General features: G+C 59.3%; 1 protein-coding gene and 1 long non-coding RNA gene across 3 annotated transcripts; both read right to left on the bottom strand.

Moving 5' to 3' along the window:
- Positions 1-4,258: 4,258 nt before the first annotated feature.
- LOC104669684 lies at positions 4,259-5,805 on the bottom strand. The gene is made up of 2 exons (XR_749021.2): positions 5,147-5,805; positions 4,259-4,833 (listed from the first exon to the last, which is right to left on the bottom strand). It is a non-coding gene; the product is annotated as an uncharacterized LOC104669684 (long non-coding RNA).
- A 5,476-nt stretch (positions 5,806-11,281) lies between these two features.
- On the bottom strand, positions 11,282-15,581 carry TMEM250 (transmembrane protein 250). 2 transcript variants are annotated; one of them, XM_030920058.1, is made up of 2 exons: positions 15,190-15,581; positions 11,282-13,706 (listed from the first exon to the last, which is right to left on the bottom strand). In XM_030920058.1, exon 2 carries the CDS (start codon positions 13,586-13,588, stop codon positions 13,169-13,171), a length of 420 nt encoding a protein of 139 aa, XP_030775918.1. In that variant the 5' UTR covers positions 13,589-13,706; positions 15,190-15,581; the 3' UTR covers positions 11,282-13,168. The 2 variants fall into 2 exon arrangements, with proteins under 2 accessions (XP_030775918.1, XP_030775919.1); XM_030920059.1 differs by lacking the exon at positions 15,190-15,581 and adding an exon at positions 14,319-14,573 and having other exon boundaries at positions 11,286-13,706.
- Between the last annotated feature and the right edge of the window lie 9,147 nt (positions 15,582-24,728).

The following is a 24,728-nucleotide window of genomic DNA, read 5'->3' as shown; positions in this document are numbered from 1 at the left end:
GTCCATGCTGCACCTCTGGCCTCCTGCCAGCCAGTTTCATGGCCGTGTGTCTGCCAGGGTTCAGGGAACTCGGAAAGGCTGGAGGGGAGGCCGGGTCCCAGGAATGCATCCCAGAGCAATCCAGAGCATCTTGCAAAGGACCCAGTGCCTCTGTGCAGTGGAGAGATGGGGAAGTGGGGCATCGCCAGGGACTCAGGCTTCAATTCCGGAGTAACAACGAAGGGCCGGGAAGCCACCCTGCTGAGCATCTGCCCAGATGCTGGGCTCGGGGCATTGCCCTGCTGCTGTTAGAGCAGTGCCCCGAGCCCCCAGCAAGTGCAGCCAAACACTGCCCATTTCTGTGACCTTCGTGCCGGATGCCCAGGAATGCGGTCTCAGGAGAGAGCGAGCACTGGTGTCCCACCCCACCCTGCAGCTCACTCCCCTCCACCCCTGCAGCCTACCCATGCAAGCCCAGGGCTTCTCCAGGTACAGGGAGCTCACCTGGCTCCAGGCAGGGTGTGCCAGCAGGTGTGCAGGTGCACAGCCATCTGGAGGTGGCTGCTCTGTGACAGAACGGCCCCTGCTTTAGTGTCCATGGGGGAGGGTGTTTCCTGGTGCTTCTTACCTACAAGCTGAAGGACAGAACAGGCAGCTGATGATCCCACATAAACCCCCTCACTTCCAAAAACCCTGGGCAGGGCACGTTTGCTTTTATTCTAATTCACCTTACCAGGACCAGGACAGGAATGTCCGTCAGTTTCAAGTCCTGCTAATCTGCTGAAGCACTACTCTGTAATTGAAGCATGCATTTGCTTCAGAGATTCCTAAATTCCCCTAGAAAAGCAGCATCTGGGCGGGCCTGCAGCTCTGCCCCACTGAGAGGGTCTCACTTTCCTCGGTTTCTCTGGCCTGGGCCTGGTGTCATCTGGTAGACCCCGCTCCACTGGAGGCTGAACCAGGACCCAGTGTGGTGGATCTGGCCGATGGCACCAGCACACTTGCACCGCGGGGGTCAACAGGGACCCCGGCAGCTCAGATGCGGGGTGCATGGTGGGGTGGGTGGGGAGCGCTCACTGGCTTACAGACCAACCCGGCAGGCAGGCCCAGTGTGCTCCTGAGGGCAGAGCCAGGGTCTCCAAACCACTGGCCTCCCTTGTTTTGCTTTTCCCCTCGTCTCTGTAGTCCTGTGGTTAAAGTGAGGGCCAGGTGTCCTCATCTCGCAGCTGGAAGTCGCTGAAGGCTGGTCTGGAGATAGAGACCTGCTCATCTGGCCCCACACTGCTCCTGGAAAGCCTCCCTCTCTGGGCAGCCTCTGCTTCCCCGGGACCATCTTCTCCGGTGGACAGCAAGAGCTGAGGGGCACAGCAAGAGCTGAGGGGCCCAGCAGAGCTGACCAGCCAGGGGTCTGTATCCCTGTCCCCAGGAGGAAGCACCATTGCAGATGCTGACCCGAAAGCAAGAGTGTTGTGACCCAGGCCCAGGAAGGCTGGGGTGAGACCCTACTGTCCAGGCCCTGCACGGCCTCAGGCTGGGGCAGTTCGTCCAGGGAGAACAGACAGCAGGGATGGAGCTCGGGGGAGCTGCCTGCACGGTTGGATGTGGCTCCTTCCCTGCCACTTCTCAGCCTTGGTCTGGCCTGCCACAGTGGTGCCCACAGAGTCTTGGTGGAAAGAACAGAACATCCCACGGCCCTGAGCCAGGTCCCTGGAAGGATGGTGACCTGGGGCATCTGCTGTGCCCTGGGCCAGCTGGCATGGGCCTGGAGCGGGCTGCATCACCCTCTGAGGAGGAGGTCGGCTCCCACAGGGCCTGGGACATCTGTGGGCGCCTTGTCAGGCGAGTTTGGGTCTCTTTCGCAGAAGAAAACTGGGTGAGTATTTTGGTTCTTGTCAGCGGTTGCAGAGCCCGTGCCTCCCTCTGCTCCTGAATTAGGGCAGTGCCGTTTTGGGTTCCGTATGCCCTCCCTCGGTTTAAACTGGATGCTCTAATCGTCTTCCTCTTTCGTCCTAAATTTCCCTCTAATGTTTTATGCAGCTGTAAAGCAGCTGCTGCCTCCTGCTCCAGAGAAGGCTGAGGGTCGGGCGGCTGCAGTGACTCACCTCCTCCTGGGAGACACTGCAGAGCCCCTTGGCCAAGTCAGGCTCAGGGGACAGCCAGTGCCCTTCGCAGGACACATGTGAGAGCTGGGCTTGGGAAAGCCTTCAGCAGCAGCTATAGGTTCCCAGGTAGGACAGACGGAAGGACCTCAAGGGGTCAGGTCCCAAACAGCAGGGCTGCCTTTCTGTGCTGTGCTGTGTGTGTGTGTGTGTGTGTGTGTGTGTGTGTGTGTGTGTAGGGGGGGTAGTTGTTTTTTTGTTTGTTTTTGAGATGGAGTCTCACTCTGTCGCCCAGGCTAGAATGTAGTGGCACGATCTTGGCTCACTGCAACCTCCAACTCTCAGATTCAAGCAATTCTCCTGCCTCAGCCTCACAAGTAGCTGGGATTATAGGAGCCTGCCCCCACGCCCAGCTAATTTTTGTGTTTTTCACAGAGACGGGGTTTCACCATGTTGGCCAGGCTGGTCTTGAACTCCTGACCTCAGGTGATTCACCCACCTCGGCCTCCCAAAGTGCTGGGATTACAGGCGTGAGCCACCGTGCCCGGGCTGGGGGTGGGGTTAGTTGTAAGTCAGTGAGAGGCAAGCACAGCTCCCGTGGGACATCCTGCCCAGAAGACGCACTCGTGGAGGCCTCGGCTGGCCCTTGGCACAGTCATTCAGAAAGTGGGTGCTGAAGGCCTGCTATGCACGAAGCCCGGGGGACCCGTGGGACAGCAGCCTGTTCTTTTGTTTGTTCATGTTAGGCTCAGAGCTCCCAGAGAGGGTCTAGCATCCTTCTACAGACCGACCCCTGGAGACACCCCCCACCCAGGATACATCCCTGAGAACAAGCCCCGGGAAAGGGTTTGGGCCACAGATGGCCTTGGTGCCCTGGCCCAAGGTCATCAGATCTGCCTCGGGTGGGGCCTGCAGGCAGCCCCTGGCACCTTCCCTTGAGGAGAGGGTCTGCCCAGTCTTGGCAGCAGGAACAGGGCACCAGCCTCCAGTGCTGCTCCTGTGATCCCATGGCCCCGACCCAGGCCCCGACCCAGGCCCTGGGAAGACAGTGACCCAGGAATCTGGAGCTCCCTGGCCCACTGTGGCAGCCACACCACAGGTGACGTCGGGAGCCCTCCCCCGAGTCCAGCCCCAGCCCTGGTTCCTCCTCCCGGAACTTCCCACCTGCGACAGAATGCCGGCCCAGGGCTTCCTTTGGGAAGAGCCAGTCTAGCGCCTCACTCCGTTGCAGGCTGTAGGCCCAGCCTCCCTGGGTTCCTGCCCCCTTATCTCACAGGAAGAGCTGGGCCCAGAGAGGGGCAGATGGCCACACTGCCCCACAAGGGGCCGCTGGAGCCGCACCTCTTTCTGCCAATCAGCCCAGCGACCGGTGACCCCAAGTGTGGGGACAACAAAGGGAGTGCTTGCCCATCCGCGTTGGAAAGCAGACTTCTTCCCGGCAGGAACACGGGACTCACCTGCCAATGGCTACCCAGGCAGGGGCTTCCCTGTTCCTCAAGGGGCCAGAGTCCCTCCGTTCTTTGGGGGAACATCTGAGGGAACACGGGAAGGAGCTGTGGATGTGGAGGGCAGTAGGGCCAGGACGTAAGACACGACAGTAGAAAACACTCGGGCACACAGATGCCACACACCCACACGCACGTACGTGCACACATACATGTACCAGGCACGCACCCCAGCCAGGTGAAGGAGGGTGGAGGTCAAACCAGGCTGCACTGAGCACCCGTGGTGGCTCAGCTCCAGTTGGCCCAGCTCCAGGCTGTGAGGAGAAGGGAGATGGTGGCATTCTTTTTTTTTTTTTTTTGAGACGGAGTCTTGCTCTGTCACCCAGGCTGGAGTGCAGTGGCCGGATCTCGGCTCACTGCAAGCTCCACCTCCCGGGTTCCCGCCATTCTCCTGCCTCAGCCTCCCGAGTAGCTGGGACTACAGGCGCCACCACCTCGCTCAGGCTAGTTTTTTTTTTTTTTTTTTTTTTTTTTGTATTTTTTAGTAGAGACGGGGTTTCACCGTGTTAGCCAGGATGGTCTCGATCTCCTGACCTCATGATCCGCCCTGTCTCGGCCTCCCAAAGTGCTGGGATTACAGGCTTGAGCCACCGCGCCCGGCCTGATGGTGGCATTCTTTAGGATGCTTTTATCCACTATGGGAGCAGGAAGACAGCCAGGGTTATCACAGCACAATTTGAAAAACATACAAATAATTCATGTCAGCATGATGTCAGGGTGTTGTAAATAATGAATCTACACTTAAAACCCAGATTGATAGCTTCAAAGGGCAGCTCCCACCCCTGGACAGGTAGGCAGGGCACAGAGCCAGCCCCTCTTGGTTCTGAGAAGCAAACTTGGAAGAGCTCAGGTCAGGGGAGCCCAGGGACCACCCTTGCTGGGAGGGAATGGGTGGAGCACGGTCCACGCAGTGAGCAGGGCCAAGGGTCTAGCAGCATCCAAGTGTTGCCCAAAGGGGAGGGAGAGGGTACCAGCCTGCGTGTGCCTGCTTGGAAGAACTGGAAATCCACGTGTTCCCGTTCTGCAAATCCCTTCACCAGGGTGTCGGCCAACAGAGTGGGAAAAAAACCTCTCCTGAGCTGGGGGCAGGCCCAAGGTACTAGAGGCTCCCAGGAGGACTGGCCATGGCCACCCAGGTCAGGATGGCAGTCCTGGGCCTCGGTGGCCAGTCCTCGGCTGCAGACCCCAGTGAGGACAGGGACCTCACCACCCACTGCCCGGCATCTGAGGCAGCAGTGCCCCCGTTAAACCTGAGATGGCCGGGCGCAGTGGCTCACGCCTGCAATCCCAGCACTTTGGGAGGCCGAGGCGGGCGGATCACGAGGTCAGGAGATCGAGACCATCCTGGCTAACACGGTGAAACCCCGTCTCTACTAAAAATACAAAAAAAATTAGCTGGACGTGGTGGCGGGCACCTGTAGTCCCAGCTACTCGGGAGGCGGAGGCAGGAGAATGGCGTGAACCCGGGAGGTGGAGCTTGCAGTGAGCCGAGATCGCACCACTGCACTCCAGCCTGGGCGACAGAGCAAGACTCCGTCTCAAAAAAAAAAAACCCCAAAAAACCTGAGATGAACTTCTGTGGGTCTCTCGGGAAGGAGCCCCGCCTCAGCCTCTGGGCCCCCAGGACGATGACCATCACTGAGTGGTGATGTCATGTCGCCCATCGGCCTCTTCTGCCTGTGGCCATACAATAGGCCCAGGCCTGTTCCATCCCGAGGGAGGTGGATCCTGACTGGAGCTGGCGGAGACTTATGGGCACACCCTGCCAAGGTGTGCCCGCTGGGACCTGGACCCAGCCCATCACGGCCCCTCTCCCTGTGCCATCCGCCAGCCCAGGCTTGACTGATCTCCCTATGAATATTCATACAGCGTTCTGCCGGGACCGTCGTTAATATTCTGAGAAAGCGGCACGAATGCTCGTCCCTACATTGTGAGCCATGGTCACCGTGTTGCTGATACGATGGTGGCTGTGGATGTTTCGGATGCAATTGTCAGGCCTCCAGGCTCGGGAGGGTGGGGGCAGCACCGCCATCTCCAGGCCCCACCAGCACCTGTCCTCTGACCACAGACCTCCCAGCCACCCCACCTGCCCCTGGCCTTCGCCTACCACCGTGTCCTTACCTGACCCAACCCCGATCAACGGCACCCTCCTCACCCCACTTTTCCTCACCTATCCTGCCCCTGCTTTTCCTGCTCAGCCCTGGCCCCTCTCCCCGCCCTGCATTTACCCCACACCCACAGCCCTCACAGGATGGGGACACCAAGGTCCTCGCGTAAACCAAGCCCCTTTACAGAGCCCACTTCCCAAACAGAGCTGGCACCCTCCTCCCCTGGGCCCTGGGGCTGGGTCAGCGCCTACTGGCTCCCCAGGCCTGCCCCATGCCCTCAGCTAGAGGCAAACCCAAGCTCATGGGCGCAGCAAAGCCGGCAGGAGGGGCCCTGGGGGCTGTGGCTCACTCCTGCACGGCCCTCCTGCTGCCCTGAGAACCCCTTGGCCTCAGCTGTCCCCATTGGTCGGGTGGGGCTCTGTGGGGCCCCGCCCCACTGGCCCCTTCCAGTCTCCGCCCAGGTCAGGACGGCAGGTGGCCCCAGCAGGGCTGGCCTGAGTTGGAGAAACGCGGCCCCGACCTGGGCTATGGGGAGACTCTGGATGTGGCGGTGGATGTGCTGACGGGGCTCCGGATGTGACTATGTCCTGGGGGCTGATGGTAGCCTGAGAGCACCAAGACCCAGCTCTGTCTTCCGCCTCCCACGGGACCTCTCCGCTGCAGGAGGCCATACACGGCTACACGGGGAGGGGAAGCGGCCCCGCAGGGAGGGGGCGCCTGGCAGCCTGCCGGCCGCAGCAGCCTGCCACCCCGCCCCCAGGCGCAGTGCGGGCCACACACCTCGCGCCACAGCAGCCCTGCCAGAGCCCGTGTGACACAGCTGCCGGCATGCCCGGGCACGCTGCCCAGCTGGGCTGGGGGAGGGGCGCCAGGCCAGGAGCCGCTGAATCAGCTGCACCCGGACAGCCCCGCCTGGGCAAGGATGCTGGTGCGGCGGGGCGCTCTCTCTTTTGGGAACTGTCAGGAGGCGCGCCAGGCCGTGGGGTGGGGAGGTTTCTGGACTGTGGCCGCTGCAGCCTGCTGCATGGGAAGTGCTGCTCACCGGGGCTGGGTGCAGGGCAGCCCCTGCCTCCGAGGGCATGAGAGGAGGCCTGCAGGGAGGGCCTGGGCAGAGAGGGACCCTTTCCTAAGGAGACCCATAAGGAAGAAGAGAAACGCACTGGCCTCTGCAGATCGAAGCACGTTTGTCTCCCCCAGAAAACGCTGAATCAGCACTCACAGCACTGCCAGGGCCCGCGCCCTCCTCCAATCGCAAGCTGGAGGGGACAGGCCCTTCCAAGGTCACAGAACATCAATATCACCATCGACGCAGCGGCACCGGGGTCGTGCTCTGGTCCAGAGTGGGGACCGCGCCTGGCCCTGCCACCCTTCCCACTGGGGGCTGTGTCTGGAGCCCAGCACCTTCCCCCTCAACCCCTGCTGTCCTGTCCTGCCCCTTGGGGAGGGGTGGGAGGTGGAGGACATTCCTGTGTTTGTGAGTTTGGGGTGGTTTTGCCTGTGGAGGCTGCACACTGGCGCTCTGCCAGGGCAGCCTTCCAAGGCCACCTGGTCCACCCTGCGCTGGGGACGGGACAGCACGTGGCCCATCTTGACCGAGCATCTTAGACCTTCAAATCCCCAGCACCATCCCCTTCCAGCCATTGCCTGCCCTCTGCTGGCTCCTCGGCTCGGATTCCGCTTTTCAGCAACAGCGACCCCCGGGCTGGTGCCCAAGCTGATGTCCCCATATGGTAGACGGCAGGGAAACTGGGGGCTCTGGGAGCCACTCAGCACAGTCCCCGGGGCCAGGCACAGACTGAAAATCAGACCCCACTAAGTCAATAGCCCTGGCTGGCTTCGGTGGCTTCCTCCACACTCTGTGCCCGGCTGTGATTTCCTGACTCAGCAATCTGTTCAGCCTGAGATTGAGCCGCTCCCCACCTCCAGATCTCCCTCCCACCTGTCTCCACCCAGGGGCTGCCCTCCCCAGGGCCCCTCTGACTCCTCCCTCCCTGGCCCACCCAGCTTCCCCTCAGCTTCGCCCCTGCCTTGGGCTGGAGACCTTCTCTGTGGTTCAGGCTCAGGGATTGGTCCAGGGTCACCCTCCCTCCCACATCCTCCAGACTGAACACTGAGCTCTGGTGCCAGGCTCCTCACTCCCAAACCCATAACTCTTAAACCCACTACTGTCTCTGGGGGCCTCTCATCCAGCCAGTGCTGGGCAGCTCTGATTCCAGAACTTTCCCAGTACGTTGCTGACCTCCAGGCCAGTCTGCAGCTACCTCCACTTCCCCTCATCCCCAGGAGCAGCCAGTGGCCCTCCCTGCCCACACCTGTCCTTCCCAGCTCACCCAGGTCCGGCCGCCGCCCGAGTCCCTGGGGCCACTTGCCTCCCTCACAGGCAACCCGGGCCACTGGCAGCGGGAGGGGAGCCGCTGTATGGACCAGCCGCCTTGAAAGGATGGATCCTGTCTCCTAACCAGCTCCCAGTTCCCTCCAAAGCGGCTGCACATTGCCTGAGACCTCTGCAGGAGGCCACAGCGGCCATGTGCTTAGGTTCTGTCTCAACACCTTCCCAGTCCTCGACTCCTCACCACTGTTGGAAGCCCCTGGAAGCCCCCAGGCATGTAGGTCACTCCTATGTTTTCAGACAGGTGGAGCCCACCACCAGCAAATCAGGCTGCTCTAAATGTGACGTTTCCGTGGAATGCCCTGATCCCCCCGGCAGAGATCCTGGCATGTCTCCCCACCCAGCAGAAACACAGCTGCTGCTGGGGGGGCTCAGGCTGCCCAGGACGGACAGCCCCGGACGTACAGCACCATCGGCGGTCCCTGGAGATCCCTCTCTGGGTGGCACCCTTACCAGTCACTGCAGCATGGTCTGGTCTGGGTGTCTGTCACTGTGGACAAAGGACCTGGGGACAACCTCCAGGTAGCTCCGGCCTTCCTTGGAGCCGTGGCCCCTGCACAGCTCAGCTGGTCATCTGGGACCTCAAGGGGAGAACGACTTTGAAAACAGCATCTGTCAAACAGGTGAAATGCCTGGTTAACACAGCCCAAGTTTGGCAGGTCTGCTGGGGAGCGGTCGCAAGCAGCTCCACCACCTCTCAGATCCCCCGCAGGGCTCTTCAGCCACCCAGAGGAGCCAGGTTAGAGGCGCTCCCGCAAGGCACACACTGTGGCCATGGGGAAGCTCCTTGGCTCTTGGAGCCTGTGACATGCCCCTGCCCAGGGAATGGCCTGAGCCTAGGAGGTTGAGGCTACAGTGAGCTGTGATTGTGGCCACTGCAGCCTTGGCAGCAGAGTGAGACCCCATCTCTTAAAAAAAAAAAAAAAAAAAAAAGGAAAACTTTTAAAAATGCCCTTGTTATAATCCAGCCATGAGTGGCTCCTTCTGTGGGAACTGCTTCCTTCCTTGGGTCTGATGAGACCTTCAGTGGTCACGGTGGCACCTGTCCCTGTACTCAGTGGTCCTGTGGGCTGGTGGCTCCTGTACACGGCAGTGCGGATGAGGCGTTCCCACTGCCGCGGGGAGTTCTATCAGATGGAGATGGCCCAGGCAGGGAACAACGGAAAACATGCCAAATCCACTGAAAACCAGAGTGAAGCCAGGCGGGGAGCGCCAGGGAAGCCCCCAGGGAAGGCAGGGGCCCTCCTGCAGCCTCTCTGGTGTGGGGCGTGGCCGGGTGTGACCAGTCAAGGGCATAGCCACCTTCACCCACGCCTGGCAAAGCAAAAAGACCAGGCCACTCTCCCAGGCCAAGCCTCACAGCGCCCGTTGGCTAACTGCCCCAGCTTTGTGTGCACAGGTAAGGCTGTGTATTCAGGCGCTGCGCCCACCTCAGGACTCGGCTGTGGCCTGGCATTCCCTGTGGGACACACAGAGCCCCCAGACCTTCGGATCAGAAGCCTGGTCTGGGAAGCAGTGCTCCACACCAAGCTCCAGCCCTGAGTTTGGTAAAACAAATGTCACCTTCCTAAGCTTTTCAGGGGCACACATTTTAGTAATGATTTCACGAACTCTGCCGTCAAAAACAAAACCCCAAAAATTTGGTCAAACAGTTCCACAAAACTCTACAATGGATAGCTTGTTACCTAACGGAATCCGGAGTTTTCCTTTATCTTCTTGAGACGGGGTCTTGCTCTGTCACCCAGGCTGGAGAGCAGTGACAGAATCATGGTTCACTGTAGCCTCAACCCCTCCCCGGCCTGGGCTCAAACAATCCTCCCCGTTAAGCCTCCGGAGTAGCTGGAACTAGAGGTGAGCGCCACTATACCTGACTCATTTAAAAATCTTTTTTTGTAGAGATAGGGTCTCCCCGTTGCCCAGGCTGATCTGGAACTCCTGGGCTCAAGCGATGCTCCCACCTGGGCCTCCCAAAGTGTTGGAATTACAAGTGTGAGCCACTGCACCCAGCTGGTTTCCCTTTAAGTGATACTTTCTGGCCATAATAACTGCCTGGGAGGAAATCGTTGTCATCTTCATGTTGTTAGAAACCTTTGCAAGTGAAAAAATGAGAAACGTGAACTTCCTCCCTTCACACAAGCTAAGGAAACCTTTACAAAGCAAAGATTCTAGAATAATATGAATAGCATGTCTCTCAATCTTCAAACTGGTTTGTGTTTTAGAGACAGAGTCTCACTCTGTCACCCAGGCTGGAGTGCAGTGGTGCAATCACAGCTACTGCAGCCTCGATCTCCTAGGCGCACACCACCACGGCCAGCTCATTTTTAAACTTTCTGTAGAGATGGGGTCTCACTCTGTTGCCCAGGCTGGTCTTGAACTCCTGGGCTCAAGTGATCCTCCTGCCTTAGCTTCCCAAAGTGCTGGGATTACCGGCGTGAGCCACTGCACCTGGCCTCACACAGTTTTTTGAATAAATAAGAACTTTGGTTTTACTTTTCTTCCAACCTTTTTTTATGTGTGTGCATCTCCCCCTGCAGTGGATCGCGCTGTGTTTGCTCATAGCCCTGAGGCCTCTCTCCTTTCAGCAGCGTCGGAAACACCACCCCAGCTTTATTCTAACACTCTGAACTAGGCCAGGTGGAGGGGCTCATGCCTGGAATCCCGGCACTTTGGGAGGCCGAGGCAGGTGAATCACCTGAAGTCAGGAGTTTGAGACCAGCCTGTTCAACATGGTGAAACTCCATCTCTACTAAAAACACAAAACTTAGCTGGGCGAGGTTGCAGGTGCCTGTAATCCCAGCTACTTGGGAGGCTGAGGCATGAGAATTACCTGAACCTGGGAGGTGGCGGCTGCAGTGAGTCAAGATCGCATCAACACACTCCAGCCCAGGCTAGAAGGGCAAAACTCCATCTAAAAAAAACAAAAAAACTCTGAATGGGCCAGTCAGCTGAATGCAACCTCCACTGGCCTGCATAGCAGTGTCCCGGTGACTGCCCTGCTGACAAATCCTTGCTTGTCAGCAAGGCCACCTCCCCACGGCAGCTTCCCACAAGGGGAACCCTGCCTTCAGGGGCTACTTTCCCAGCATCACGAGTGTTTGTGGAAACTTTCCCATCTTACAGGAGAAGATGGTTTCTGTGGTGCTCTGGGTGATTATTACGTCCTTCAAAAAGGAATAAAACAATTGAGCTTTAAGCAATCACTCCATCAACACATTAAAAAAATAGGTTTAATGCAGGTGGGTCATCTCATGACGAATTTCACAGGCACTGGGGACAGCAAGCGGCCAGGTGCTCAGAGGGCACCAAGGTGCCGCAACTCCCTGCAGCGTTGACACCACACAAGCAGCACTACCGGCCCCCTCCTGCCTCCCGCCCCACCTTCACCCTCAGCCGAGAGGCCTGGGTGACTCTGAGTAACACGTTAACAAAAAACAAAGCTTCTTTGAGGAAACAGCGTGACTTAGTGCAAAAGATTCTCTGCAGCAAGAAATGAGGCCCACGCAGGAAAACTCCCGCCCGCCTGCCCAGGGCCTGAACACAGCCCGGGCTCAACGGAGGTCATCCACAGAAGCTGCCAACAAATTAGCACGGTTTACGGCCAAAGATTTTTTGCTTTCTCTACCTGATTTAGGGTTTTTCAAAAAGTTTCTCTTCCAGTGGCACAACTGTCCTCCTGGCTCCTGGGCCACTGGTCCATCTGACAGGGCAGGGTCACAAGTCCCACCCATGCCCGGAGTGTGGGGACGTGGATTTGGGGTGCCGCTAGGGTTGTCAGTACCGCACCCTGTGTCCTGCTCTAGAGCAGCTCTGCCTGTTGTCCCTGTCATCATTATTCAGGGAGCCCTACCACTTGCCTCCAAAGCCACACGGCCATGGGCAGTCCACCATAGTGCTACCGTAACTGCAAGGCCGAGGAGCAGAGCAAGGGGTCCTGGGTGAGACCCCGGCCCATGGTGGCCGCCCTCCCTGAACACAGGCATCTGCACCCCTCCAGCCCACCTGCCCCTGTGCCATCGTTTGGGCCCCCCAGTCACTGGAGGGCAGCGTGGGATAGGATCTCAGCATACACCCGGGGCTGTAAGATGCTGCTGGTACTACACAGGCTCCCGGGCTGTGGTTGCCACACTGAGGCCTCTGCCGCCTGCTGCGGACACTCGGGACACGCAAGTCTCCATCCCAGCTCACTGTAGCCTCGATCTCCCAGGCTTTCTTTGAGGATGTTCCCTCAGAGAAAGAGGCCCAAAGCCCTCCTCCGCAAAAAAAGCCAGAAAGGAATGGAGGTGCCTCCCCAGGAATCCACAGCATCTGAGGACATCCTCACAGCCCTCACGGAAAAGACAGGCCAGTGCTGCTGGAGTCAGCCCCTGGCTCCCAGGGTTTCCCCAGGCCAGCCCCTGAGCTGAGAGCCTGCTGAGTCCCCTCCCACCTGAGCCCCCCCCCCCCCCCCACTAGACCGCATCTACACAATCCAAGGAGACCCTGAAGGCTGGCTGGGGGCTCAGGACCCACACAGCCCCTCAGGGTGACAAAGGGTGGTATGCGGGCAGTGCCAGGACTCAGGCGGCCCAGGGCAGAGTAAGCAGCTTTGTGGCAGTGTGGTGCGTCAGCAAGAGGAGCCTTCCGTGTCCCGCTGGCTGGGGCTGAGACCAGGGAACGCAGGAAGGGACTGTGCAGCCAGGAGGGCCCCCCCTCTGGATTTGTTCCTGGGCACACAGCCCTCTGTGTCCAGAGGCCTCCCAGGGTGATGTCTAAAGCCCCTGGCAGCTGTGGTCCTGGAGAGAAGCCCACAGAGAGGCAGCACAGACGGCCCACTCCGCAGTACGACCTGAAGATGTGTGAGCAGGAGCCACTGGCAGGTGGGAGCCGCCCCTGAGAGTGCACACGGGGAGGGTGGACGCAGGAAGCCAGCCTAGGGGCGGCGTCCGCACCCCCATCACGGAAGTCTCAGCCCTTTCTTTTCTCTCCGTGGGCGCTGGGCAGCAGCAACTGCCTGCGGGATGGGCGGAAGGGAAGGCCCTGGCCGACCTCACCCATGGAAAGAACACAGCCACAAGCCGGGACGATCCATCAAGCTCGCGCTCACGGCCCTCACATGTCCACGAAGACCATGAAGCACCAGCCCAGGCCCCCGACTAGCAGCATGGTGACGTGGATGCCGTAGATGAGCAGCTCGTTCACCAGGCGGAAGTCCACGCGCCGGCGGCCCAGCAACAGCAGCAGCACCGACAGCTTGCGCTGGAAGCGCAGCAGGACGCGAACGCCCAGGTACTGTAGGCAGAAGAGGGCGGCCAGAGCACCCCAGAGCGCCGCGGTGAACAGGCTGCAGCTGAAGTAGAGCAGGAAGCGGATGAAGCCGTACAGCCAGCGCGTCTTGATGTACACGTCGAAGTTGTTGTACTTGGTACGGGCCAGGTGGGAGGCGCGCACGGGCCCGCAGGCTGCATGCAGGCAGGTGGTGTGCGGGCCGTGGAAGGAGCGCACCCGCCGCGGGATGGGCATGACCGGCATTGGGCCCTGGTGGCGGCGGCACTAGCTCGCGGTGGCGGCGTCCAAGAAGCGGTCAGCGTAGGGGTCATGGGCACCTAGGCCTGGGAGCCCGCCGCTGAGCCTCGGGGGAGGCGTCGGCCTGCGGGGAGAGCCGCAAAACCCTTGTCAGTGTGAGGACACTATGCGGATCCTTCCCCAGGCAATCAGCCGGCGAAGGCGGACACAAACTCCAGGGCCCGGACTACGGGAAAAGGGAGTCCAGGGCGGGATCTGCGGGCACTCCCAGGCTTACTCTTTTCACAAACCCTCCCAAGGATACTTCCAGGGGGCCCACCACCTGGGGAAGCCAAAGTGCTTGTTCTAGGGCAGCACTGGGGAAGGGGGGACTTCGGGGCAGTGGCCAGGGGAGGCCCCCGGAGGTGGTCAATGCCAAAACGGATGGGAAGGGGCAAGAGTGGCTCTTTCCCGCAGGATCCCCGCAGCCCCCCACTAGCTGGACCACCCTCTGCTCTTAGGCAGTTTAGCCTGTTACTGCCCTGGTCTTCCGTGGCTGCCTGACCCAGGGCTGACACAAGCCCTTAAATGGCGCCTGCAAGAAGCCACCACAGGGCTGGGAAAAGGGACTCGCAGGTGAACCAAGAACGAGCCCGGCGAGGGCAGGTGACTCCAGCAACCTGACAAGTGCTGGGGGCCAGATGGACGGCTGGGGGGCCCTGGGGTCACCTTGCTGGGCCTGAACCCTGGCACTGACCTTCCCTAGCAGTGACCTTGGGCAGGTCACCTGACCCCAAGACGGCTCCTGCTCTGTCCAATGGGGGTGCCAATAGCACTGCCCTTGCGAGTAGCTGTGGGAGGTAAGAGGCTGGGCCTGGCGTGCACAGTGGAGGCACAGGGCCCAGGCCCCCGTGTGGGGTCGGCCCGGGGTCTGGCAGCGGCCCTACAGACTGGGCTGCAAAGAGCAGACGCGGCATTTGGCTCTCTAGCTTCACCTAGTAAATGCCGTTTATAGCTTGCCTAAATAATCTGTAGACGGAATGAACTCAAAGGTCAGGAAATAAAATCGGAGTAGGAAAGTTGGTAACACGAAGGGGACTGTCGCCAAGAGCTTCGCCTGCCGTCAGACAGATTCAGCCGGGGCCCTGCCGTGGGGACCTGGCCGGAGTGGAAGCGGGAGGGGCCGGGCCGCCTGACCCTCCCGTGACCGCAGGGGCCCGGCCTCGCCCTCTCTCTCCGCCCGGCTCCTCCACGGGGTGCAGGAGCCAGAGCGGCCCGATTTAAGGCCGGCCTCGGCCTGGAGATCGCCCCGACCGGGACCCCAGCCATGGCGGTGCCCCTCAAACGCGGCTCGGCGGGGCTGTGTCCCCGCGGAGTCTCACGGCCCGCGGCTCCATCCGGGTCCCCGTCTTTCTGCAGACGCCCGCTCGGCCCGGCCCATGGACCCAGGACCGTTTTCTCGGGGCCGCAGAGACGCAACGGGCCCCGGCAACGCCTTGTGAGCACCGGGCCTGCGCCGCGCCGGCCCCCCGGCTGCAGAGCCCCTGCCGGAGCCACTTCCGGGTCCCGCGCCGCGCGTTGCCCTGGAGACGGCCCCCGCCGAGGCCGGGTCCCCGCCCGCCGCTCACCCGGTGCCCTCTCCGCGGCGGCGCTGGCGTCCCGGACCTCGGGGCCGGCCGGCGGTGCTGGGGGCCGGGCCTGCGGGCGCCCCTGTCCCTCGGGGCTCCGTGCGCAGGACGGCCGCATGGTGCCGGGGCGCGCGGCTGGGGGTGCCGGCGGGGCGGCTGCGGGCGTGGTTCACGCGTCCCCGGCTGGGGTCGCCCTGCAGGTGAAGGGGCGCCCGGGCGCGGCCGCCGGAGGCGTTTGGCCCAGCGTGGGAGCCGTAGCGCCGTCCCTCGACGGCCACCGTAGGCCGGCCTCACGCCCCCTCCGCCCGCGCCGACCGAGCCGCGCTTCCCTTCCCCCTGCTCCGTGCCCGCTCCGGGCGTCCCGGACTCGACGCTTCCCGAGGCGCGCGTGCGTGCGCACGCTGCGAGCAGTCCGCAGCGTTCCCTCCCCCGAACGCCCTCGGGGTCGCGCCTGGTCTTGCGCAGGCGCAGATGGCTGGCCTGCTCCTGCCGTTCCTGGGCCGCGCCTCCGCGCCACGAGGAGGGGCGGTGCGCAGGCGCGCTCCCGTGGAGCGGTCCTTTGGTCCCAGAACAGGGCTTGACCCTGGTAGTGGCCCCGGCCTGAGTTGTCCGACTCGGCGCGCTGCTGCCGGTCGCTGGGGTGGGACCGGGCCCCGGAGGAAGCCGCCTTCCCGGCGGAGATGGGCGGCCCAGGGACCAGGAACAGGTCTGGTCCTCGCGGGGACCGTGTGCAAAGGCGCCCTGCGCGGCTCCGGCCTGGGGTTGGGAGGACGGGGCGGTGGCGGGAACGGGGGCGCCCTCCGGGCTCCGGGAGGGCGGGGAAGGGTGGGGGCGGCCGACGCCACGCGGACCCGGGCGGCAGGGAGCGGGTGGGTGGCTGCCAGGCCTGGTGGGCCAGCGGCGACTTCGGCAGCCGAAGGGAGGACGGCCCCGGAGCGCGAGCAGACCCAGCAGCAGCCCCAGGGCCCCCCCCAGTGAAGGAAAGGGACTTGTGTTAGTGTCCCCACGCCTGGTTCGTACAGGCTGGCGGGTGTCCTGGGGGTTTCCAGCGAGGAGTGTGTTGGGGAGCGCTCCTGGGTGTGGCTGCTGGGTGGGAGGGGAAGGCAGGGTCAGCAGGCCCTGGGGCGACCGGAAAGTGGGTGGCCCTTCGGATTCATGGCACTGGAACAAGGGGGCTGGGCCCTCCTGCCCACCAGGCCCGTCATTGGCTACAGCGAGCTGGCTCCTCCCGGGACAGCGAGCTGGCTCCTGGACCCACGTCCTTTGGACCAGGGCCGCCCTGAGGGCTGGCGCAGCTACCTTCTCCACTGTGGCCCCATCTTCGCCACTGGAGAGAGAGCCGCCTTTACTCCTGCATGAGCAGGAGTTCGAGGAACATCTGGATGAGCAAAGGGCACCAGGAGGTAGCACAGCAAAAAAGGCCAAGAGCCTGTTTTCTTTACCGATGGCTGGCGGCAAATATTCCAAAAGAAACAGGTGTCAGGCAAGAAGTGTTGGTTCACGCCCGTCATTCCACTGGTTTGGGAGCCGAGGCAGGGGCATCACTTGCCCCAGAAGTTTGAGACCGGCCTGGCAACATAGTGAGACCCCTGTCTCTACAAAAAAAATAAAATCAGTAAACAAGTCTTCCTTCCTCAATAGCCCCGTTGCTGGCTCACCTCTCTGCCTCTCCAAATGTGAGGCAGATCCATACTTTTAGCTATTGAGATAAGGCTGGGCGTGGTGGCTCACACCTGTCATTCTGGCCTCAGAACTCTTGTGCCCAGGAGTTTTAAGACCAGCCTGGGCGACATGGCTGGCAACATGGCCTCCACAAAAATAAACATTTTAAATATGTAAACATTGAGATAATAAAAAGCATCTTAATGCCTGCCTTCATTTTTTGTCTTCTGTTTTAAGGACCATTAGAGACAGACTAACTAAAGAGAGTTCTCCCTCCCATGCAGCTCATTGCTGGGACGCCGGCACTGTGAGACAGCTCCTGTGGCCAGAAAGAGGGTGGTGTGTAAACCAGGTGGTCACCCATCACTCGGCTTCTCGCGTGCTGGTGAGGGTGGTCGCATGCCCATGGATCAGGGCTCACACCTGGCCCATCTGGTGCTGTGCCACAGGAGGGGCAGAGCCACAGCCCCCTCCTTGCTCTGCGTTTCCCGTGTCCTCCCTGCCCTGCAGTCCCCTGGCCCCAGCTCTGGATTTGATGCCCCCTGCTTCCTGCTGCACCCGCCCAGAGAAGCGCAGCATGTGTGCCTGCCCTTGCCCCCATGCTGTTACCCTGCTCTGGGTACCAAGGACATGGGCACAGCAGAGCCCCCACCCTCATGGCACCTGCCATCTTGTGAGAGGGACAGGCTGAGGGGCAAATGACCGGAAAGGGTGGCAAGTGCCATGTCAGACATATGGTCTTCACACAGGGGACGTCCCAGGACTGCTGGGCCAGAGACCCCTCCTTGTGGGTCAGCATCACCCAAGCCAAAGGCCAAGGAGGTGCCTTCGGCGGCGGGGGGTGGCCATCAGAACAAAGCTGCCAATGAACAGACCCTTAAAGGAGTGGCCAGCTAGTGAGGCTGTGACTGGCCCTGGCTGCATCCAGACCCTAGAGTGTCCTGCAGCCAGGGGCAGACACAGGTTTTGTGGGGCCCGAGGCTTCTGTGGTTTGAGGGACCTTCCTTAAGAAAATACAAAATTAGGAACAGGCCTTGAAGTTTCTGCTGCCAAACTTAGGGTCAGGTGAACCCACTGCCAACTGTGCCCAGAAGACAGCCCCCCAGGCTGAGTCAAAAGTGGTTCATAGGCCGGGCGTGGTGGCTCACGCCTGTAATCCCAGCACTTTGGGAGGCCAAGGTGGGCAGATCAAGAGGTCAGAAGATCAAGACCATTCTGACTAACACGGTGAAAACCCGTCTCTACTAAAAAAAAAAACAAAAAAAAAAAAAAAAAAATTAGCCAGGCGTGGTAGCAGGCGCCTGTAGTCCCACCTACTGGGGAGGCTGAGACAGGAGAATGGCGTGAACACCGTAGGCAGAGCTTGCAGTGAGCCGAGGTCGCACCACTGCACTCCAGCCTGGGCGACAGAGTGAGACTCTGCCTCAAAAAAAAAAAAAAAAAAATAGTGGTTCACAAAATCACGTCTGGTATGACACCTCGTCAGCACAAACATATTCTTAGATGTCCGTTTCTGGGTGAAGTCCTGGAAGCAGATAAATGTTTGCAGAGGTGATGTGTGTGTGTTGGGATTAGAGAGGTGAATATATTTTACTTTCTTTTTTAACATTTCTGTACTTTGATTTTATTTTTTCAGCATGACCAAAAAAAAAAAAAAAAAAACAGCTGGGTTTGGACAAATAAGAAGTGCATATCAGCCAGAGTGGCCTGAAACATGTTCCTGTAGTAGAATCTCTGGGAAAGCTGGGGCCCTCACTCAGCAGTACCTCAGGCTGGGCCCGCAGTCACGTGCTTCTCCCTACAGGAGGGTTCTGTGTCCTGAATTCCCAAAAGGTGCAGCTGTCCCCTTGTCACTTTGTCTGTGTTGGTGGTTCCACACTCTCTGGTCGATCATCTGCCCCACCAGCCTCTGCTCGCCCCTGGATGGGGATGGCCAGCTGTGAGAGTGGCTTCCCGGGCTGACCCTGCTGCCTGCTACCCATTGCTTCCAAGGTTGGGATATCACTTGGGGTTTGGGGTGAGGGGACAGTGAGGGGGAGCCCTGGTTGCCCTTTCCAGGAGAATGAGAATTTCAGTGCAGAGTTGTTTATTATTCGACTTCAACAGAGGCGCCACAGTGGGGGACACGCTCACGCGCCTTGGGTCATAGGGCAAGTCCTGTCTGTCTGCTTTGAATTTTGCTTTGGAGAATCTGCAAGCCCCACACGTGTGGAAGCACCTGTGCCCCAGGTGTGGGTTCTGGTCTTGGTCGTGTTCGTGGCTGGACGCTCTCCTTGAGGCCGCCCCTTGGCACCCTTCACAGAAGACGGTGGGCGTCGCCCTTCCCTGGCTGACCCTGCAGAACGGCCAGCCTCCCCTAACTCCCTGTAAAACCAGGGTGCAGGGCGGGAGCCTGGACCCCTTTACAGTTGCTTTTTCTCTCTGTCTCTCCTCCATCTTCTAAGCTCTTACTCGCCCTTTAGGACCCAGCTCGAATGCCCCATCTCTGGGAGGCGCCTTCAATCTCGGGCTGCCCCTTCCGTCACACACCCTGTCCCCAGGCGGTGAGGGACATCTGACTGTCTCCTGCCTCCCCCTCCTTCACACGCAAAGCCGCCCCCGCCTGTTGGTGGCCTGTGTCTCCGCTGGCCCAGTGTTCTCTTGCTGTGGCCACTGTGGATTTTGGCCTGGTGACCCAGTCCACACGTGCACAGTGCAAGTAGCTTCCCAGGACACCGATTTCCTCCCCGGCCATGGCGGTTTCTGGTCTTTTGCCTACTCCCTGAGCTCTGCGCCCGTGACCTGGCCACAGCTCAGTCACCCCAGGACCACCGTGTGCTGGGGATTTGCCGCAGGTTTGCCCTGGCATGTGAGGTCCAGCGGGGTCCCCATCAGCTTCCCTGTCCCTGTCCCTGTCCCCTTCCGGCCGCCCACTGCGCTGTGGGCAGTGGCTTGGCGCCATCTGCTGGGCTGGTGCCCATGGTGCCACCAAGTGCAGGAGGGACCAGGCGGCTCTTGGTGGGACCCGGTGGCTCCAGGTCTGTGGGAGACTTTAAGTTGGGGCCAAATGTGGCGCTCGCTGCTAACACAGAGCTCCCAAGCTGGATGGGACCCCCTGGCCACGCAGCTGAGAACACCTGTTGTTCTGCCTTTGCAGGGACAGCGAGGCAACCCCTGCCTGGAAGGAGCACTTTCCCCACCGAGGCCGGCCCAGGGCGCGTGCTAAGCAGGTGTGTTGAACGGGTAGACATAGCGCAACCCCTGGTTGTGAGGCAGGTTGAAGCCCACCCCTGACTCCTCCAGTACCATCCCTCTGTCCCTCCACTCGCTGGGGCTGGGGGCCGAGGATGGGGTCACTGTGGGGACTTTATCCAGCTGGTTGACTTCAGGGTCCCGGCAGGGAGTGGCTCTTGCTGCCAGGACAGTAGAGGCCTAGAGAGTCCTATCTCTGACACCAGCCACCTTGCCGGAGGCCTGATCTCTGACACCAGTCACCTTGCAGGGTTCGGGCCAGGGAATGGAAAGGGATGGGAGAGAATGGATGCCTCCAGGGTCATTTTAACTGGTTGTTGGACAAGGCCAGTGCGACTTCAAGTTCAGTGACAACCCCCCTCTCCATGTCTCTGGGATGGGGTGGCGGCCTGTAGCCCCACTGAGCTGAGCCACCCAGGAGGCTGGGGAAGGAGACGCGGTACACAGAAGCCCAGCCATCCTCTCGGCTGCACGGACATCTCTACCCAGGCCCTTCTACAGCCACCTCCCCACTTACCCAGCAGGAGACCAAGCCAATTCTTTTCTGCGAAACTGGGCTGGCCTCTGTGACTGTCCTGCAACCAGACAGAGGAGGCCTGAGGGACTCTGCACGGTTTCTGGGCTGAGGCAGAAGCAGCCCCGTGGCTTCCCCTCCACCTCCTGCATGCTGCCTCCTCTTAGTTCTTAGCGGCTGCTGGGAGAAGCTGGCCCCAGCGTGGACAAGCCTCCAGGAGACTGGAACACCCACCACCCTGTGCCTTCCCAACTGAGCCCCAAACAGCGTGGAGCAGAAAGGTCCTGCCTGGCCCTTCCCTGGAGACTCCTTAAGTGTAAGTGTAACCAAATGGTTGCTGTTTTGTGCCACTGAGTCTGGGGTGGTCTGTGATGTGCCCAGATGGCTTAAGTGGAAGAACATGTCACTTCAAATCCTCATAACCACCTTCAGGGGAAATGGCCTTGCCTCCCCTGGCAGATGTTCCCATGTCAGGCAGACGTTTTATTTGCCACAGAAAGAGCAGACTGTATTAATGGAGGGCTGTGCAGAGTGACCCAGAGCAAATACTCCAGACCCAGCCTACCACTTCCACCGTGGCTCCACCACTTCCTCACCGTGGACAAAATCTCAGCCTCTCTGGGCCTCAGTCTGTTTGTCTATAAAGTGGAGATAAGGACACACAAGCATCAGAGGGATGTTGCAGGAAACAGCTTTGCTGGCCTGCATGGAGCCTGCAGAAGAGGGCCTGTCCCCCACTTATGGGGAGCCAGCCCCCAAGGTGGCCCATGATGGCTCCCTGCCCTGTGTGAGCCAGAGGGCAAGGCAGGAGGGTGGTGTGACTTCGAGGCCAGGTCACACAATCCCTCAAGGCTTCCATCTTGCTGACTCGGATCACCCATGGGAGAAGCTGAGTGAGGGCATGACAGCTGCCATGTTGTAAGGATGCTCAAGCAGCTCTGGGGGAGGCCCTCGTGGGAGGAACTGAGGCCCCCGCCAGTGGCCAGTGCCAACTCGCCGGCTGTGTGGGCGAGCCCCTCGGAAACAGACTCTCCAGCTCCTGCTGGGCCTCTACAGGGCTGCAGGCCTAGGGACATCCTTTCTGCAACCTCATAAGCGACTCTGAGCCAGACCCTTAGCTTGGCAATGGCCCGGTCCTGACCTACAGACCTGGGCAAGATATGAAGTGTTGTTAGGGTTTGAATTGTGGTCCTCCAAAATCATATGTTGAAATCCTAATCCCCCAGCACCTCAGAATGTGACTACATTTGGAGACACTGTCTTTAAAGAGGTTACTAAGGTAGGCCAGGAGCAGCTCATGCTTGTAATCCCAACACACTGGTAGGCTGGGGCCGGAGGATCACTTGAATCCTGAAATTCTGAATTAGCCTGGCAACATAGCCAGAACTTGTCTCTACAAAAGAAAAGCAAAGAAAGAAAGAAAAAGAGACAGGGAGGTGATGGTGTGGGGGTGAGGGGGGAGAAGAGAGAGGAAGGAAGGGAGGGAGGGAGGGAAGAAGGGCCATGAAAGTAAAATGAAGTTATTAGGGTGGGCCCAAATCTGACTGGTGTCCATATACAAAGGGGAGATTAGGACACAGACATGCACAGAGGGATGACACCGTGAGGACACAGGGAGAAGACGGCACCTGCAAGTCCAGAAGAGAGGCCTTGGGAGGACCCAACCCTGTGCACACCTTGATCTTGGTCTTCCAGTCTCCAGGACTGTGAGAGGGTAAATAAATGCATGCTGTTAAGGCCACGGAATCTGTGCTCCTTTGTTATGGCCGCCGGGCAAGGCAATCCAAGGGTTGCTTATTTGACGGTGTCCCATTCTGGATGTTCTCTGATGAGGAGTGATGGGGAACTGTGTACCAGGCACTCCACTGAGCATAGCAGGGGCCTTGGTCACAGCTATCCAGGAAAGTGTGCTGTGGCTATCCCTGTTTACAGGGGTCAGGGGGTGCAGCGACTTGCTCGAGGTCACTTGGGCCATCAGGTGGAGGCTAGGGGGCAGCACTTGGACCAGGGCTTTCTGTACCCTGTTGGTCTGGACACAAGCTCCCCATGGTGTCCTCTTTGGAAGGATGTGGGGCAGCAGGCCCCTTGGAGCCCCTGCAGGAGAATCTTCTTCCCTGACGGAGGCAGACACTCAGGTTAGGGAGAGGGTTGGCAGCCTCAGAGCCCAGCTCCTCCCCTCCCTGTGGTCCCTTCAGCCTTCTGGCACTTTCCAGATCTTTCCAAGCCTGGCTACATCACTCAGTCTCAGTGCTGAGTGCTGGGTGCAGAGGCCCTGCTGCCTTTGCCATCTCAGGGTCTTTGTTACTTCCATGCTTGTGCTTTCTTGTCCAGCCTCTCTGGAGCTCAAGCTCTGAAAGGAGGCACACTCCTCTGTTTCCATGAGTTCCTGGTACCTGGCAGGCAGTAGGGCCCAGTGTGTACTTGCTTGGTTGGTTGGTTGGTTGGTTGGTTGGTTAGATGGTTGGCTGGTTGGTTTGTTGGTTTGTTGGATGGTTGGTTGGTTGGTTGGCTGGATGGTTGGTTGGTTGGTTTGGTTGGATGGTTGGTTGTTTGGTTGGATGGTTGGTTGGTTAGATGGTTGGCTGGTTGGTTTGTTGGTTTGTTGGATGGTTGGTTGGTTGGTTGGTTGGTTGGTTGGTTAGTTGGATGGTTGGCTGGTTGGTTTGTTGGTTTGTTGGATGGTTGGTTGGTTGGTTGGTTGGCTGGATGGTTGGTTGGTTGGTTGGATGGTTGGTTGGATGGTTGGATGGTTGGATGGTTGGATTGTTGGTTGGATGGATGGTTGGTTGGTTGGTTGGCTGGATGGTTGGTTGGTTGGTTGGTTGGTTGGATGGTTGGATGGTTGGATGGTTGGTTGGTTGGTTGGTTGGTTGGTTGATTGGCTAGTTGGTTTGGTGTATGGTTGGTTGTTTGGTTAGATGGATGGTTTGTTGATTGGTTGGATGATTGGTTGGTTGGTTGGTTAGTTGGTTGGTTGGTTGGTTTGTTGTATGGTTGGTTGGTGGTTTGATTGGTTGGTTGATTGGCTGGTTGGTTTGTTGTATGGTTGGTTAGTTGTTTGATTGGTTGGTTGATTGGCTGGTTAGTTGGTTGTTTGGTTAGATGGATGGTTTGTTGGTTGGTTGTTTGGGTGGTTGGATGGTTGGATGGTTGGTTGTTTGGTTGGATGGTTGGTTGGTCGGTTGGCTGGTTGGTTTGTTGTATGGTTGGTTGTTTGGTTAGATGGATGGTTGATTGGTTGGTTGGATGATTGGTTGGTTGGTTGGTTGGTTGGATGGCTGGCTGATTAAAGTGCCTGACTTGTGCTGGCTTTTCAAAAATTGAGGCCTGAGGACTTGGGAGGGTCACAGGCCTCAGCCTTGCATGTCCCACTGGCATCCACAGGAATGTAACTCACCCAGGGGCAGCTCTGGCACCATGTGTCCAGTAGCCTGTTGGTGCCATGCAGGGGTAAAGAAGACAACAGGCACAGATCTGCATCTGGGGGCCTTGTGAATGGTGTCAGGGGCCATCAGGGAGGCATGGATCACAGATGTGCTTGATTTCAGAAGTGTCCCCATCCCACCATCCCAGGCTGCAAGAGGAGAATCCACGGATGGGTAAATGACTTCAGATTCCTGAACGTGCACGTCTATGAGCTGGGCTTATCCTCGGTGGCTATTAATGAAGATTTAATGATAGGAAGCCCTTAGCTGAGGCTGGGGCAGAATAAGTGCTTAATAAACACCACCGTTGGAAAGCAGTGATGTTCATGGAATGCAGGGCATTGGCTAGGCTCATGGACAGAGACCCCAGGCTCTCAGCATGGGGAGGACGGTGCTGCTTACCCATCTTTTTGGTGGTCCTGGTCTTCTCCGGGCAGCAGGCCCTTGACCGCCTAATGCAAGTGGCCTCATAACACCCAGATTCAGATTACAAAATGGGCTTAGGAAGCCTGCATTCAAGGTTAGCACTCACTCTGGGTTCAGGCCCTCCTCCCAGGGCCACAATGTCCCTAGACCCAGGCCTGGGCTGTATTTTCTCTTGTGCTAATTTCACAAAACACGCAACTCATATTCCTGTTGATTGAACAGTTTTGTGTTGACAGCAGTGAAGATTTGTGACCAAGTTTATCATTACCCCAGCACATGGA

The sequence above is a fragment of the Rhinopithecus roxellana genome, chromosome 16 (assembly GCF_007565055.1).
Source record: "Rhinopithecus roxellana isolate Shanxi Qingling chromosome 16, ASM756505v1, whole genome shotgun sequence".
NCBI lineage: Eukaryota > Metazoa > Chordata > Mammalia > Primates > Cercopithecidae > Rhinopithecus > Rhinopithecus roxellana.
This window is presented reverse-complemented; position numbering and strand designations above follow the sequence as displayed.

Bases quoted from the DNA above. Each gene is read 5' to 3' on its own strand.
- TMEM250 (XM_030920058.1), bottom strand. From the start codon at position 13,588: ATGCCGGTCATGCCCATCCCGCGGCGGGTGCGCTCCTTCCACGGCCCG.